Here is a 16,832-nt window from a genome sequence, read left to right as displayed (position 1 = left end):
ACCCATCTCAATGTTCTGACCATTTTCAATGCTGCCTGCTGGGGTTCTCTTTCAGTTGTCCATCTGAGCTGACCTGCATCTCTACCCACCCACTGATCGCACCCCCAAGCAGTACCTGTTCTCGCCCACCATGACTCTCATTTCACTTTCAATTTAGCAAGCGTGGTAGTGCTACAGTTTTGCTTGAGCTTCCCCGTCCTTTCTCCTCCCCCAGTCACCCATTTCCTTTCCCCCATTACTGTCGACTCTCCTGGCATCACCTTCCACCTTCACACCATGATCTACCAGCCACAACCCTTTTCTTTCGGAGATGTCCAGGTGAACTTGCACGTTCCCTTCCTTCCCGAAAATCCCACCTCCACCTTCATTGGCCTCCCCAACTTCCTCCTTCCCACCCCCAGCGCCCATGTCTGCCTCCAAGTCCCCACCAACCACCCTCACTGTCCCTTCCACCAATACCGTCGCACCCTCATCCTCCCACCCTACCGCCTCACTCTGCCATCGGTCATTCTCACCATTCCCTTTTACTACACCCACCCTGAGTTCGCAGGAGGCAGTCAGGGACTCATCAGAGCCCTCCCTTGCACGTTCACTTGGACATCCCCCCTGCAGACTAATTCCCCCCCTTGGAACTCCTTCCCCCTTGGAACTCCTTCCCCTCTTGGAACCCCTTCCCCACTTCTCACACACCCCCCACCACCCCCTCCCCTCCCCACCCGACCTCCCACCCACCGGACTCCCGCCCTGTCTTAGTCCTTCCCCCTTCCTGACTCCTTACTCCACCCTTACCTCTTCCGCCACCCTTACTCCTTCCCCTCTCTGGACTCCTTCCTCCCCCTGGACTCCTTTCCCTCTCCAGACTCCTTCCTCCCCGTGGACTCCTTCCCTTCTCTGGACTCCTTCCCCCATATAAACTCCTTCCCTTAGATCTTCCTCCGTCCCTTACACCTACCTCTCCAGTTGCTGTCTTCACTCCCGATACCCCCTCCTCCCCCCATACTCCCTCCCCACCCACCCACCCCCCCACCCCCACCTCAACCTCTCGACACTTTTGCTCCCCCACACCCAACCTCACCACCCCCGACACCTTCACTCCCCCCATCCGAACCTCACCTCCCCACTGACACACCTTCATCTCCCAGTCAATCCTAGACCTTCTTCTCCCACCCACCAGTACATCTTCCTCTCCCAAACACAACTGGACCTTCCTCTTCACCCCCTCGACAATCATCCATTGTGAGCAGACCCTCAACGGTGACTTTCCAACTTGCATGCGCTGCTTCACGGCAGAGCTATGTCCTCGAGAATCCACTCAGCATGCGATGGATGTTCCTCCAGTGTGCCGTTGCTGTTGGACTCCAGTATCTTCTGCCCCTCGGATGTCCACGCTGTGAGCAAGGCCCTGACGGTAAGTCCTGACTTCAGCACGTCACAGTTGTCAAGATGTGTTCTGCACCGGCGTGTTTTCCTGCCGACGTGGGCAGATAATTCAGCGTGGCAGGATTGTTCCAGCGAGCTGGGCTTATGCAGATGTGTTCCAATGAGGTTCTTGATGTCCCACGGCGGGAAACACAGCCCGCCATTGATGAGCAGAGCGGACAATTGCAAGTTGATTTCACGACATCGTGAAACCGATTTTTTGCCTTCTCGCCATATTGTCCACTCACACCGCCAAACACGCCCAACGCCAGCGGGCACGGAAAATTCCGTCCTTAATATTATAAACTTAGTAAGGGATCCTATAACTGTAAAATAGTACAGGATTTTTCCAAACAAATTCAACTTTGTATTGGGGCAGTTTTTTGACTCAACTATACTCTTGATAAGTGATAGAAAAAATGTGGAAAATTAGCCAGAAACTTGGTAGAAACACACATAAATCCTTTGACTCAATTCTTTGAGTCATGGAGCCATTATGGCACAGAAGGAGGCCATTTGGATCATCAGGTCCATGCTGGCTCTCCATAGAGCAATTCAATCAGTCCCATTCACCCACTCTATCTCCGTAGCCTTGCAAGTTTATTTCCCTTAGGTGCCTATCCAATTTCCTTTTGAAATCATTCATCATCTCAGCCTCCTCAACCCTCATAAGCAGTGAATTCCAGGTCATTACTTCTTGCCATGTAAAAAGCTTCTTCCTCACATCCCCCTGCATCTCTTGCTTAAAAACATTAAATCTATGTCCACTAGTCATTGTACCATCAACTAATGGGAACAGCTTTCCTCTGTCTACCTTATCTAAACCTGTCATAATCTTGTACACCTCTTATCAAATCTCTCAATCTCCTTTGCTCCAAGGAGAACAACTCCAGCTTCTAGGTCCTTGTGGTTTATTTAAGGTATATGCTTTTAAAATATTAAATCCGCTTTTATGTAGCAAATTTTGAAGCTTTATTTTGAATTAAAGTAAAATCTGAAGGAGGCAGCCATGCAATTGGAAAATATTTCATTTGAAATAAGTAGATGGTTCTCAAAATAAATACAACTGCAACAAAGACATCAATTTTTTGAATTCATGAGCCATTTTTTAACCTAGTGCTGTGAAGAGAAGCAACTCTTCTGAGCGAGTGTCATCAGCTGCACGTAGAGAGAGCTTTGGAGAGTCAAAGAACAGCAGGACCCGCACTGGTTCAACTAGCAGTGGTTCCAGTGGGAAAAAGACCAGCGACAGGTAAATTGAAGTGCTTATTTATGTTTTCTAAGATTCCTACACAATCTATAATGTTGAACTGAAGTTTAATGGTATTATCTCTGCCATGGAGAAAAGGATTAACATGTTATTTGTGCCTTCCATAGTTAGTAGATAGCATCAGCTGGGGGTAAAAAAACACCATTAATGTCCCCTTCCTTAGACTTGAACTAAATCTGTTGGCCTGGGGTGATTTATTAGTCTCTACAGTGTGCAGCAACAAAGTAGCATGGGGTGTGACACAGAGATGGGAAAATTTTGAACATTTCAAATGCATTTTATTAAAATAACAGTAAAGAGTGTTACATTTTTATCTCTTAAAGGCAGTTACCCAGCACAATTTGATCATAGAGTCATAGAGGTCTACAGCACAGAAAAAGGTCCTTAGGCCCATTGAGTCTGCACCGCTCAAACAAGTACCAAACTATTCAAATCCTATTTTCCAGCACTAGGCCCATAGCCTTGTATGCCATGGCATTGCAGTGTACATCTAAATACTTCTTAAATGCTATGAGAGTTTCTGCCTCTACCACCCTTTCAGGCAGTGAGTTCCAGGTTCCCACCACCCTCTGGGTGAAAAAATTCTTCCTTACATCCCGTCTAAACCTCCTGACCCTTACCGTAAATCTATGCCCCCTGGTTATTGATCCCTCCAACAAGGGGAAAAGCTCCTTCCTGTCTACCTTATCTGTGCCCTCATAATTTTATACACCTCAATCATGTCCCCCCCAATCTCCTCTGCTCCAGGGAAAATAACCCCAGCCTATCCAAACTCTCCTCATAACTAAAACTCTTCAGCCCAGGCAACATCCTGGTAAATCTCCTCTGCACCCTCTCTAGTGCAATCACATCCTTCCTATAATGCGGATTCCAGAACTGCACCCAATACTCTAGTTGTGGCTAGAGTAGCCTAACTAGCATAACCTCCCTGCTCTTATATTCTATGCCTCGACCAATAAAGGCAAGTATCCCATATGCCTTCTTAACCACCTTATCTACCTGTCCCACTACCTTAAGGGACCAGTGGACGTGCACACCAAGGTCCCTCTGATCCTCGGTGCTTTCCAGGGTCCTACCATTCATCGTGTATTCCCGTGCCTTGTTTGTCCTGCCCAAGTGCATCACCTCACACTTATCCGGATTAAATTCCATTTACCACTGATCAGCCCATCTGACCAGCCCGTCTATATCCTCCTGTAATCTAAGGCTATCCTCCTCACAATTTACCACCCCACCAATTTTCGTGTCATCCACGAACTTACTGATCAACCCTCCTACATTCAATTCTAAATTGTTTATATAATACCACAAACAGCAAGGGACCCAACACTGATCCCTGTGGAACCCCAGTGGACACAGGCATCCAGTCATAAAAACACCTCTCGACCATCACCCTCTGCTTCCTGCCACTCAGCCAATTCTGGATCCAATTTGCCAAATTGGATCATTATGAAGTGATTTGAACTTGTAGGGGCACGAAATAAAGGTGTACCGGTTCAGTTCAGGTTTCAATGTCTGCCATGAGATCATTCTGAAGAGATAACCTTAGATTGATTGATATTAAAACATCCTGATATGATGTCAATATTGAAGGCCAACTTCAATTGGTGTCTTTTGCACCTGTAATGTTGATGAGGCTTAAGTAGTTGAATTGACTGAGGGCTCCATGTAACAGCGCTATGGATGATAGCCTGCAGCTGGCGTTGTGATGGCTGTTGTAGGTAGTTCCAAATCAACTCAACAATTTTTAAAAAATTAACAACTATTTTTTAGACAAGAAAAGTAACTGTATGGTCTTAATACATGCAATCTATTTAAGAGGTACTAACACTGATATAAAGATTCAGTCTAATATTGTTTCTTTCACAGTAAACCCAAGGATCCTCTCTTTAATGCAGGTGAGTAGCTACAAATATTATTCTTTTTCAATGCTAGTTTTCTGAAGTGTTCATTTAGACTCTCATGAAATTATAACATTCTTGCTTTTTGTGCTTTGCATCCTTTCCTCATTTGATTTTCTTGCTCTTTAAAATGAAAATTTTTGTCTTTCATTCTCCTAAATTCTTAAAAACCTAATTTTGGAAAGTTAGGGATGGGGATTCAACCAGAATACCACAGCAGTGTATCATCCACAACAGGCATTCATAAAATTTCTGAGGTAAACACCATGTGGGACCTATTGACTGAAGCTGAGGTTTTTTTTATTGAACAATGAGTCATAATGTGATGCTCAATGCATTCTTTTCCTTTGCTTAATACATTTGTGAAAGATAATTGCTGCCAAGCAATAGAGTACTTGTTCCTGAGGTTTTGCTCTGTTCCTGTAGACACCACACCCACCCGCAGCCCCCCCCCCCACCTTCCAATTCACCCATTCACCCATTCATCCTTTCAGGAGCTATATTTCTTTGCATATCTTCTTCAACCAGGTTGACTGTTGCCAACACAGCATCATATATAATCATTAGGAAGACCAGTTTCAAAGCATATAGATCGTCCTGGCTTTCACGCCTCTTTCTCCTTTCCTTGTCCCCCAAAATGGAATAACTGATGTTCACATGGTGGTTCTCATAGTAACGCAGTAAGGGATAAGGCTGATGATATTGGTATCCCAGTGAAATAGCTATTACTGCCTTGACTGTCACCTATCTGGGTTTTTATTGGAGAGACTCTTAAGATCTGTAAAATTAGATCATTAGGCAGCTAAGATAGTTTACTGTTGCCTTTGAAAAGGACACAGGTCTTCAATGTACAGCAGGAACTCACCAAGCCTCCTTAGACAGCACCTTCCAAACTCATGACCACTACCACCTAGAAGGACAAGGGTAGCAGACACATGGGAACACCACCACATGAAGTTCCCCTCCAAGCCACTCACCATCTGACTTGGAAATATATCAGCATTCCTTCATTGTCGCTGGGTCCAAATCCTGGACCTCCGTCCCCAACAGTACTACACCACAAGGACTGCAGTGGTTCAAGAAGGCAGCTCACCACCATCTTCTTAAGGGCAATTAGGGATGGGTAATAAATGCTGGCCTAGCCAGCAATGTTCACATCCCATGAATGAATTTTTTAAAATGGCTATTTTTTTCATGCAGTTCCAGATAGAAATTCCCTTATGATGAAATGCTTATATAAATTATACAACTAAAGGCCAATTTTCCTTTGCACCAATTTTTCATGTGTTATTGGGAGAAAAACAAAGTCGATGGAAATATGGGTGCTATTACATTGTTCCCATTTTGCTCCAGTGTAGAACTACATCTGAACTTCCTTTGACTTTTCTGCTGTCTGCCCTTGACTGCATTTGAAGAGGGTCCAGCAATGTAAGGGGCATTGTACCCAAATTTACTTTAATAATGACAAGTGCACTTCAGGGGCAAACAGCCCCCTGTGTGATTTATTTCTGAGCTGCTGTTTAAGTGCTACCGATCTTAAGGAATATGTTGATATTGTCAAGATAGATCTTTACTTTTAACTTGATAAATATAAAATAGCATTGTTTCAGGACTTATTACAAAACGCTGGAATTCACTACATTTCAAAAGTCTTGGCTGTAAAGTGATTTAGGAAGTTCCAAGGTCATGAAAGGCATTAACAAAATACAAGTTATTCTTCAGAGGAGGAAACACTTGGCTATAAACCTGAAATAAAAAGAGAAACCACACAGATAAATAAACACGCTCCTACTCCTGCACCCTAAATCTTCATATGAACACTTGTTTCCCCAGTCCCTCTGCCAGCTGCTTGGCTCTATGTTCAGTTCTCTTACCAGCTCCCTACATGGTAGAAATGTCCCAAGATGCTTCACAGGAAGGGATATTAGGAGAAATAAACAAAATCTTGGTCATAGAGGTAAGTTTACAGACATCCTTAAAGAATATGAGGTGGGGTGACGAGTTGGAGGGGTTTATGGAGAGAATTCCATAGTTTGAGGCCTGGAGGCATGGCTGTGACTCATGGAATAAAAAGAGGGTGAGATGCACAAGAGGCCCAGGCAGACGGTGAGTTTGGGGAGGGGATTGTAGGATCAGAGGAGCTTAAATTGATAGGGAGTGGCTGGGCCACAAGGGGATTTAAATACAATGAGAATTCATAAGAGTGTATGTCACCCTACAAGCAGTATGGAACAAAGTGATCTGAATTACTCAGAATTGAGCAGAGGTTTGCTATGCACGAAGATTGGTGAGGGAGGAGGGTTGAGTAGTTGGGGTTGCTGCTTGTAAAGAAATGGAAAACGTACCTTGATGGCCCATCACAGAATGTCAAGAGAGGCAGAGTGGGTAGCTGTGTGCTTACTTAAGAGACATTCTTGGGATTGTAGCAGAGGCTTTGGGTTGGGCTGGGATAGAGAGTGCAGGAAGAAAATACCTGAGAGGAGAGAAATAAAAGGTGGTGTGACCAGTTGAGGGGGAGGGAAGAGAACAACAGAAGGGCCAAGAAAAATAAATGAGAGAGACTCAACGGGCGGTGCCCATTTTCCCCCCACAGTGATCACTAGGCATACTTAGTGGTCTTACAAAAGTGTCTGTCTGACTTCGATGTTGGTTCTTACTCCAGTTAGGTTTTAAATTTGGAGTATTTGAATGAATTTCAGTGAGTTTGAAACTTGAATGAATTCCAGGTACTGCTGTTATTACTATTTTTTAATAATGCTGTATGTTCCTAAAGGAGAGAAACACTCCAAATGCCTGATATGAATATGCAGCTGATTAACAGCTGACCAAGTCAAAGCACATGTTTATTAATATAGAATTTTTTTGAAAAGTCATGTCTGGTGAATTGTTGGGTAATACCTTTTTAGTGTTTGAGGGATTGAGAGTCTGTTGCTTCCCAATATATCTTGAATGAAATTTGCATGTAATGGATTTATTAAAAAACAAAATATGCTAAGACAAGTGAGGAACTCGAGCTTCTATGTCGTATGACAGCTTATTTAGAAGATGTAAATGAATATGGCTGTGCAGTCCTTAGAACAGGTGTTAGGTGAACCTGACTTTCCTCATACACATCTTTATCTAGCACTTCTGTCTCTGTCTCTGTAATCACAAGGGAAGCGCCGTGTGATGCATTGCAAAGGTAGGTCTCATTTGTGCAATATTCTAGCTCTCTGAACGTACCTGTTTCCTACTGTCAGGTCTCATTCACATGCACACACAGCCCCTTCTGCAAGCATGCATACATTTTCTTTGAAATGCAAAGCTTTCCTACCTGGGAATCATTTTTCAATGCAACCAAACTTTCCAAGTGCATTAAACAGACTTTCCTTGGAGCCATAACCATCCTGGATGTTGTTTATTTTGCCATCTGGTGGTGGGGGGTGGAGGGGGGGTGGTAGTGGGAGAACCATGAATTAATGAGGAGGTCTCCTTTATGACTCATAGATCCTTGTGTTGTCTTTCAATTTGGCTTGTTGAGTCATGTGACTGACGTGCAGAGAGCTATGCCACATGTCATGTAGTGTTGCCTGCTTTTGAAAAGTTTGCATCAATTCACCACTGCTTGAAAAATAAATCACCTTTCAGGATGACCTGTCAGTTTGTAATATCTGCACGAGAGTTTGTCAAAATGTACTAATCTTTAAAAACAAAATTCTTGTAGGTGATCCAAATTTAGTAGAGGCATAACTCTCAGTCAGCAGTGACTTTGCAACAAATCACATGAATGCTAGTAGACAAAACACAGAATTGAACATAGTCTTTCTGTTAGCAGCAAATCCCATGTAATGAGCAATAGACAAGCTCAGTTTGGGTGACCATGGGTTTTGTGGTGTCTAAATTAAAGCTTCCTGTGTTAACAGTAGACTAGAGAGTAATGCTGAGTTTGGGTGATAGCGGAAAGGTGATCGTGATTGAAATCAGTGCAAATTAAATCAGGAGGAATGTAAAATGCACTGCTGACTCGCTATCACCCATTTCACACTATCGCACAAAGTCAAAATCTCCCACAAGAAGATTCCCAAGATAGTCAAACAATAGACTTAGCACTTACGCTGTCTGTTCAGTTTTTTATCTTTACAGTGCAAGTATCATTTCAATTTTCTCAGTTGTGAAATTGAGAAATCCTTTTTAAGAGTTCTATTGTAATCCCAAAGCTTACAGTTTTGTATCAGTGAGCTTTCATTTTTAATTTCAAATTTAAAAACTGCCTAGATAAGAAAACTGGAAAAGTTGCGAATGCTTACACTGTCAGTTTAAAATGAGATAGATAATTGAGGTATACATATGTAAATCTTTATCCATTAAATTTTAATAATGATGCTGACATTTTAATAGCTGAGAGATTGTAAAACAATATGCTACAATAGTGAGAACTAAGATTGTTATTCTTCATTAATACTGTTAGACATTAAAATCTAATTGAAACCATATCTATAGTCATCTGTAATCATTTTTACTTCTGTCCTCCCATTTGCTCTGTGTCCATGACCATTCCATGTAGTTTCAGTACAGATAATGCTGAGTCAGACTCCAAAACTGATTGGTTCTCCTGAGATCAGTGCTGAACTACTTAATCTGCTATTGAACCGAGAACCAACTGTTCAAGAATCTGGAACAACCTCAGTTAAAACTGTTGGGAAGCTTGGAACTCGCAAGTCGCCCTCTCTGACCTTACCATTTCCTAAAAGCCAAAGTCAGATTCTCATCAGCCCTACTGCCATGTCAAGATCTCCAAGTTTGATGAGCCCACTTAAATCCCCTAGCCAATACTTCCAGATCTGTTTTTAACTCCATAACTTTTACAATTAAGTGTTTGATGGGCTGTAAGGAATGCATCTGTTTTGTTTTATTTTGTTTTGTGTGTCTGCCATACACATTTCTATGTCATGTCTTGCTCTATCATGATTTCTTTCTTTTGCACACTGTTTTCTGCATTGACTTCTTTGTTTCAGATATATAATATTGTTTAAATAGCATGTGCCACTGATACTATTTTGATCATATGGAATGTTGTCACCAATTGGATTGCATTTTGGATATTTTTGCTTCATTGTTTTAACATTAGCAACACGCATTGCATGTAATGAAATTGTATGAAACCTTTCAAATAATAAAGACAGTTACAATTTTCAATCAAATTCTGGTGTTGGCTGTACTTCAATTGCTCTCCCTCTGTCTGTCTCTCTTTCTCTGAATATTACTGTCAGTTTATCTGATTTTACTGCACCTCATATAATTGTCGATAACAAAGTGTTCAAGAAATGAGCATTATATTCTCTATTCTTTTTATAGAGGAAGGATACATAAAAATGTTCCTGCGTGGACGTCCAATCACCATGTATATGCCCCAAGTTATTAAGGAAACCTACAGTTTGGAAGATAAAGGTGAACTTCCTGCCAAAAAGCTGAAGCTAGACTGGGTGTATCCTTCAGTCTGTAGACTCCAATGTTGAGTTATTTAACCTTAACTATGTACAGTTGTTAAATATTTTTTCATTTCAATAAGTCACCCAGTGGTAAAAATAGCAGATTTGGTTATGCAAATTGTTTAATAAAATGATGGCTGTGCTAGATTCTCATCCTCTGTGAAAATGTCCTGAGGGCTAGATTCTATTTTTGTGACTTTTAATGGATATTATTTTATATTTGTGCATTTTAAATTCCATATCCCAGATCCAAATGATGTATTAACATGTTTGAAAAGTGCTTGTCTATTTTCATTTTAATTCTTTTATATCGATTGTGTAGAAATGTTGTAATCAGAATACACTTTGGAAAATTGCAGTATTGCATTGCCGCTTACCAACTGATGAAACTTGTAGATTTGTTACTGCTTTGAAGTTTTCATTTCACCTGTTAGGCAATGCTACTTATTAGGTTTGATGTTTCCTAAAACACAAAAAGGATCATCAGCCCAATCCAATCTCCTTATAGTCATATATAACCCTGTTACACAGAATTTCTGATGTTGTATTGTAGGGAGTGTCAGTTTTCCAGTCTGGGTCCACTCTTACTGAACTGGAAGGGCCTGTGAAATTCCATAAAGTTGTGGTCTGGTGGTAAATTAGTGCTTTGTGAGCTCCAGGCTGACAAAAGGGGCTGTTCCAATGCCACAGCATCCACTGTGTACAATGACTTGCATTAGTGCTGCAATCAATTTTGTCTACTCCCATTGCTTCAAGTATTAGACTGGTTGGCATCCTGGTAATGTCATTGGGCTAGTAAACTAGAGACCCAGGATCATGTTCTGAGGGACATGGAGTCAAATCCCACCATGGCAGCTGGTGGAATTTCAGCTAGCTCAGTTGGTAGAGCATGGGACTCTTAATCCCAGGGTTGAGGGTTGGTTGCCCCATGTTAGGTGCTTAGTTATCATTTTGGTGGGAAAAACTTGGAGACACAGTACAAATTAAAGTGTATAACTCTAAAGTGGGTGGAGGAACAGAGAGACCTGGGTATATATGTGCATAAATCACTGACGGTGGCAGGTCAGGTTCTGGGAGCAGTTAACAAAGTATACAGTATCCTGGGCTTTATTAATAGGGGCATAGAGTACTAGAGCAAGGAGGTTATGTTGAATTTGTTTAAGACACTAGTTCGGCCTCAGCTAGAGTATTGCATCCAGTTCTGTGCGTTGCACTTTAGGGTGTGAAGGCATTGGAGAGTGCAAAAAAGATTCACGAGAATGGTTCCAGGGATAAGGAACTTCAGTTATGAATATAGATTGGAGAAGTTAGGACAGTTCTCCATAGAGAAAAGAAAGTTGAGAGGAGATTTGATAGAGTTATTCAAAATCATGAGGGGTCTGGACAGAGTAAATAGGGAGAAACTGTTCCCGCTTATCCCCTCAGGATAATAAATGTTGATGGATGCACAAAACTCAGTTTGAGCATTGTGGGTGGGGCTAAATTACACAAGGAAATTTGGGGGCAAGAATGGATTTTGAAGTGGGAAATGGATCTCACCCCAATTTGCCATCAAGCTAAAGTACCTGCCACGATTTAATACTGCAATCCTGCCAATCAAGGAAGCACAGAAATTCAGGAACAGCACCTCATCTTCCGACTAGGCACTTTACAGCCTTCCGGTCTGAATATTGAGTTCAACAATTTTAGATCATGAACTCTCTCCTCCATCCCCAGCCCCTTTCCGATTCCCCCCCCCTCCTTTTTTCCAATAATTTATATAGATTTTTCTTTTCCCACCTATTTCCATTATTTTTAAATGTATTTCCATCCATTGTTTTATCTCTACCTTTTAGCCTTTTTCGATTCCTTCACCCCGCCCCACCCCCACTAGGGCTATCTGTACCTTGCTCATCCTGCTTTCTACCCTTAATTAGCACATTCCTCAGATAATATCACCACCTTCAACACCTCTTTGCCCTTTTGTCTGTGACATCTTTTGGTTATCTCCACCTATCACTGGCCCTTTATCCAGCTCTAATTGTGTCGTTTCCCCCCCCCCCGCCCCCTTTAAACCAGCTTATATTTCACCTCTTTTCTATTTTTACTTAGTTCTGTTGAAGGGTCATTCGGACTCGAAACGTTAACTGTGTTCCTCTCCGCAGATGCTGCCAGACCTGCTGGGTTTTTCCAGGTATTTTTGTTTTTGTTTTCAGAAATTCAGGATCTTATTTATGAATGGCATTTATGCTCCTATGCTGTGCTAAACACTGGGCTCCATTTTACACTTTACATAATAAATCCAGTTCAGTTCTCCCGATCGCCTGCTGTAACTGCCCATATTCCTACATAACAACATTTGACTACGTAAATATTTAATGCAGCTTCAGCAGGCAGTTAGACCATACCCCTTTTTAAATTTCTCTCCGTTTTGTTCATTGAGGACATGATTTACTTTGGAGAAAGGACTTATTTTCCTCCTTTCTTGTGCTGTTGTAAGTGTGACAGAGGGCCCACATGTTTGGAATGTTCCTAATGCTTCAGTTTACTCATCCCAGCTACTTTAAAACTAAATATAAAACCCTTAGATCAGAAACAGTTTAAAGCAATTCATTTGCATGACCACAAAAATCAAGGTGCACTGCAATGCAAGCTGCTAATTACATCTTTTCCTGTCAGCCTGAAAGAGCCAATTGTTTTCCCTAAGGCTGAAACCAGGAGCGTGCATTTTTAAAGTATAAAAGTGTCACTGCGATATCTTAAACAAAAGCAGACAACTCTAGAAAAACTCAGGAAATCAGGCAGCACCTGTGGAGAGAGAAGGGAAACACATTTAATCACAGCTGGCGACCCTACATGGGTAGTGCTAGCAAGGTTGCATTATTGCTCACTCCTAGTTGCCTTTAGTTAGAGTCATACTTAAAGAAACACGCTGAAATCCCACTGAGCAACAGACAGCTAATCCCTGCACTATTTAGAGGAGGGAATGTGTGTTTGTTATCCTCCATTTTTCTCCCACTAGTGTTTTAAAAGAAGACTTAGCCTTTAGTTTTTTTTTATTGTAAAAATGACATAGAACTACATTGGTTTTCAATGTTTTCATCACCAATTCACCTGATGCCAGCAATGTCACATTTAGCTATGTAATCAAAGTGTCTCAGAATACAAGTCAACTTTAAAGTTGCTCTTCCTCTGTGTGAAGCTTCACCTGTTACTCCAGTTAATGTACTTGACCAATATTTCAGTTATGGCTATCGAGGCCGGGATTGCCGCTGTAACCTGTACCTTCTGCCAACTGGTGAGATTGTATATTTCATTGCATCTGTGGTCGTACTATACAATGTGGAGGAACAACTTCAGAGACATTATACTGGCCACAATGATGATGTCAAGTGGTGAGTTTTGAAAAACATGAAGGTAAATGTGCCCTAGTTCCATCTACTGCTTGTTGCTGTGGACACCAACACTTTTTACAGTCAACCTGTCAACTAATCCTGTATGTCTGATTAATCCTTCCTGGTTTGAGAGCAATTGATTTACATTTGTTTACTGTAATGGTTTTTTTTCATGTTAGCAGGAAACTTGCTACAAAGTTTCTGATGATGTAATGGTCTTGATTTTCAAATTGCACTTATTTACTGACTGATCTCTCACACTGTGTCAGTATGCTTGTTTTAGCTCTTTAGGATTAAATTGCAAGTGCAAATGATACTGAAACATTACCAGGCTGTTAGTTGAGATTGGTGTACTAATGGGTATTAGCAAATGTAGTTAGGAATAATATGAGTCATGCCTTTATCTTCATGCAACAGCTGACAGATATTTTTTTCTTTTCTTAGCCTTGCAGTCCACCCTGACAGGATCACCATAGCAACTGGTCAGGTAGCAGGAATAACCAAGGATGGAAATGTGTGTGGTACTTTTTATTCATCCAAGTAACACATAATGTAAAGTGAAATAGAACATGCAGACACATAATGAACCTCATTTGCTTTGATTGGTGTTTCAATAATGAACTCTCCAACAGTTTTAAGTAGATAATTTAAACTGCAATAATACAATGAAGAAATTGTGTGGAAAATCTGTTCATATTTCCACTAAAGATTGCTGAGCCATTTAAGAAAGCCTTTATTGCCAACTAAACTAAACTGAAGTGAAATGAATCTGCCTCTGCTTTATTTGCACAGCAAGCAGCCCCTCATGTTCGAATCTGGGATTCGGTTAGTTTGAATACACTGCACACAATTGGAACAGGTTTCTTTGATCGGTCAGTGACCTGTCTTGCTTTCTCAAAATCGGTAAGTGTGAGGAGATATTCATTGAATAGAATTCTTTCTGTTAAACACTGTAGGGAATTCTGTTATGTATGTGTGCTTCCATTACATTTCTGTTTTTCAGAATGGAGGCTCTACCTTGTGTGCAGTGGATGATTCTAATGACCATGTCCTTTCAGTGTGGGATTGGCAGAAAGTAGAGAGACTAGGTGATATTAAGGTATTTCCATTCTGTACATTTTTCACATCTACATTACTGGGTTATTGCAAATATTTTATTTAACTGGTTGTTCAGGAAACACCATAAGTCAATCACATCAATTATTTATATTGTAATTTGTTCTATCTGATTTTGTATGATTTTTATCCTGAGGAGGGGAAGGATAAAGGAGAGTGTGTACAAGAACATTTATAGGCTACACTATAAAACAGAGGTAAACTGTAATTATGACTATAAAATGCCTGCCAAAGATAAAGGTAAATGCAGGAATTGTATTTTGTTCAAATACTTAGAAATGTGAAGCACATGTTGCTAACATTCAATAGCAAGTCATGTTGACAGGCTTGCCCATAGCTCCTAGAAGTCAGGCATTTAATTAAAGGAGATGTGGAGTGGATAAACATTTGCAGAATATGCCTGTTCACTTGTATTGACGTTTTTACAGGCCAATTTGCAGCCACCTGTAGTCTCTGTTCAGAAAAGTCCACAAGGATATTTGAAATAGCCTTGACATGGAATATTGATAGTTTAATAATTTTACATTAAAAGTATGAATTATTGTCTCTAAAGCAAAAGCTACAAAATAATCTTTTCTGGCTCAATTTCTGCTGTTAATTACCCACCTCCCACAGAGATGTTGCTCCTTATGGTATAATTTTAAGGTTATCTTCCACTCACTGAAGTTAACAATGTGCATAGAGTTTTCTTATTGGCAGAATGTAACTGTAAGATATGGATGAATTCCTGTAATTGAGTTTTCAGTCTGTAGTGAGTGATGCGGGAGCAGGAATGTGAAGAATGGCCTATGCTACTCTATTGCATCTCCTTTTGGATCAATGAAGAGTAGCAATGGTAACTGCCTGAGACCAGCTTATCCATACACTCCGCTAAAAGTAATGAAGGCATTCCAACAATAATTCAATGAAAATTCAGTGTGAGTCAAAGCAAGTGCAAGTCCAGAAAATGTTCTGAAGTTAACTCTGCGTTTTGTACAATTGTTGGTTGCTTAGAACAAGTACATGAATATGTGTTCACTTGTATCCTTGCCAGTGTTCAAATGAGCCAGTCTTTGCAGCAGATTTCCATCCAACAGAGACCAACATCATTGTTACCTGCGGAAAATCACACATTTACTTTTGGACGCTTGAAGGAGGCTCTTTTGCAAAGAAACAAGGATTGTTTGAGGTACGCTTGCATTGCATAAACATCAGAAGCACGTGAGTTTTTCATTTTAAAAAATGCTTTAAGTGTGGGCATGGAAGTTAATCACATTGCTCCAAAGTTATAACCTTGTGGCCCTGTTCTAACCGTCACACGATTCCTATAATATATTTGCTTAGATAATGCACAGGTACTCGCTACATGAAAATGAATGGTAAAGCACAGATTGATTTATTACTGGTGTAATTCAATTGGAACTAAAGCTAAAAGGAACGAAAATATTCTACACACCAGGGCCAGGATTTTTCCCTCGTCGGGCGGGCTTGGCGGGGGCGGGCAGGAGCGGTCAGGAAGCTGATCACCGCCTGCGATCAGGTCCGGACTGCAATTTCATGCTGGCACGCCGATTAAGGCCCGCCCAGCATGAAACGCTCACGGCAGTGCTCAGCGCTGCCTGTGTGGGTGGGGTGGGGGTGGGGGGGCAGTGGGAGGAGGGCGAGGATGCAACTTTGCACATGTGTGTGATCTCTCTCCAATCAGGGAGATGAAGATTTTAAGAAATAAAAATAAAGGATTTTAAATTGTTAAAAAACATGTCCCCTCACATGACTCTGTCACATGAGCAGGGACATCTTCTTAATGAAATGTTTAAATTTTTATTTAATTTTTAATAGCTGTTGGAAACCTCATCCTGCCCGTGGATGAGGTTTCCTAAAAAGTGCAAAGGCCGCTTGGCCTTTTTGCCTGCCCACCAACCGTAAGGTTGGACAGGCAGTGAAAAATTTCATTAAATTACATCGTTAATGGCCTTAATAAGCCTTTTAATTGTCGACGGTTGCGCTGCTGAGTGCACGATGACGTCAGGACGCTCGCCCCATGTCACAGTGCGTCATTTTACGCTCGGGCGTGTCAGGCGCGCGCCCGCCTGCTCAGCAAAAAAATCCTGCCCCAGGTTACATCATTAAAACCAACACTGGAAATCTGCACTATGGTCAACAGGATATCTATATTTGTCAGTAATGTTTAGCAAGGCTGTAAAGTCTTAAGATTAATAAGAGATTTTAAATATCTAGGGAATATGAGTAAGCAGTGTTTCCATTTTGACTATAATAATTTGAAAGGGATGAAAATAGAATTATA

At 41.3% G+C, this 16,832-nt stretch overlaps 1 protein-coding gene across 3 annotated transcripts in view; it reads left to right on the top strand.

Moving 5' to 3' along the window:
• The window catches only part of eml1 (EMAP like 1), a 133,167-nt gene that overhangs the window by 84,460 nt on the left and 31,875 nt on the right, over nucleotides 1–16,832 (top strand). For 2 of the 3 annotated variants that reach the window (XM_078562408.1, XM_078562410.1), the window contains 9 exons: nucleotides 2,537–2,671; nucleotides 4,559–4,587; nucleotides 7,745–7,771; nucleotides 9,925–10,054; nucleotides 13,283–13,432; nucleotides 13,877–13,946; nucleotides 14,225–14,335; nucleotides 14,436–14,531; nucleotides 15,582–15,716. In XM_078562408.1, the coding sequence (XP_078418534.1) occupies nucleotides 2,537–2,671; nucleotides 4,559–4,587; nucleotides 7,745–7,771; nucleotides 9,925–10,054; nucleotides 13,283–13,432; nucleotides 13,877–13,946; nucleotides 14,225–14,335; nucleotides 14,436–14,531; nucleotides 15,582–15,716 (883 nt within the window). The remainder of the gene's footprint in view (nucleotides 1–2,536; nucleotides 2,672–4,558; nucleotides 4,588–7,744; nucleotides 7,772–9,924; nucleotides 10,055–13,282; nucleotides 13,433–13,876; nucleotides 13,947–14,224; nucleotides 14,336–14,435; nucleotides 14,532–15,581; nucleotides 15,717–16,832) is intronic. The other variant, XM_078562409.1, reaches the window with a different exon arrangement.

Source organism: Cetorhinus maximus, chromosome 18 (genome assembly GCF_964194155.1).
Source record: "Cetorhinus maximus chromosome 18, sCetMax3.hap1.1, whole genome shotgun sequence".
In the NCBI taxonomy this organism is placed as follows: Eukaryota; Metazoa; Chordata; class Chondrichthyes; order Lamniformes; family Cetorhinidae; genus Cetorhinus; species Cetorhinus maximus.
This window is presented reverse-complemented; position numbering and strand designations above follow the sequence as displayed.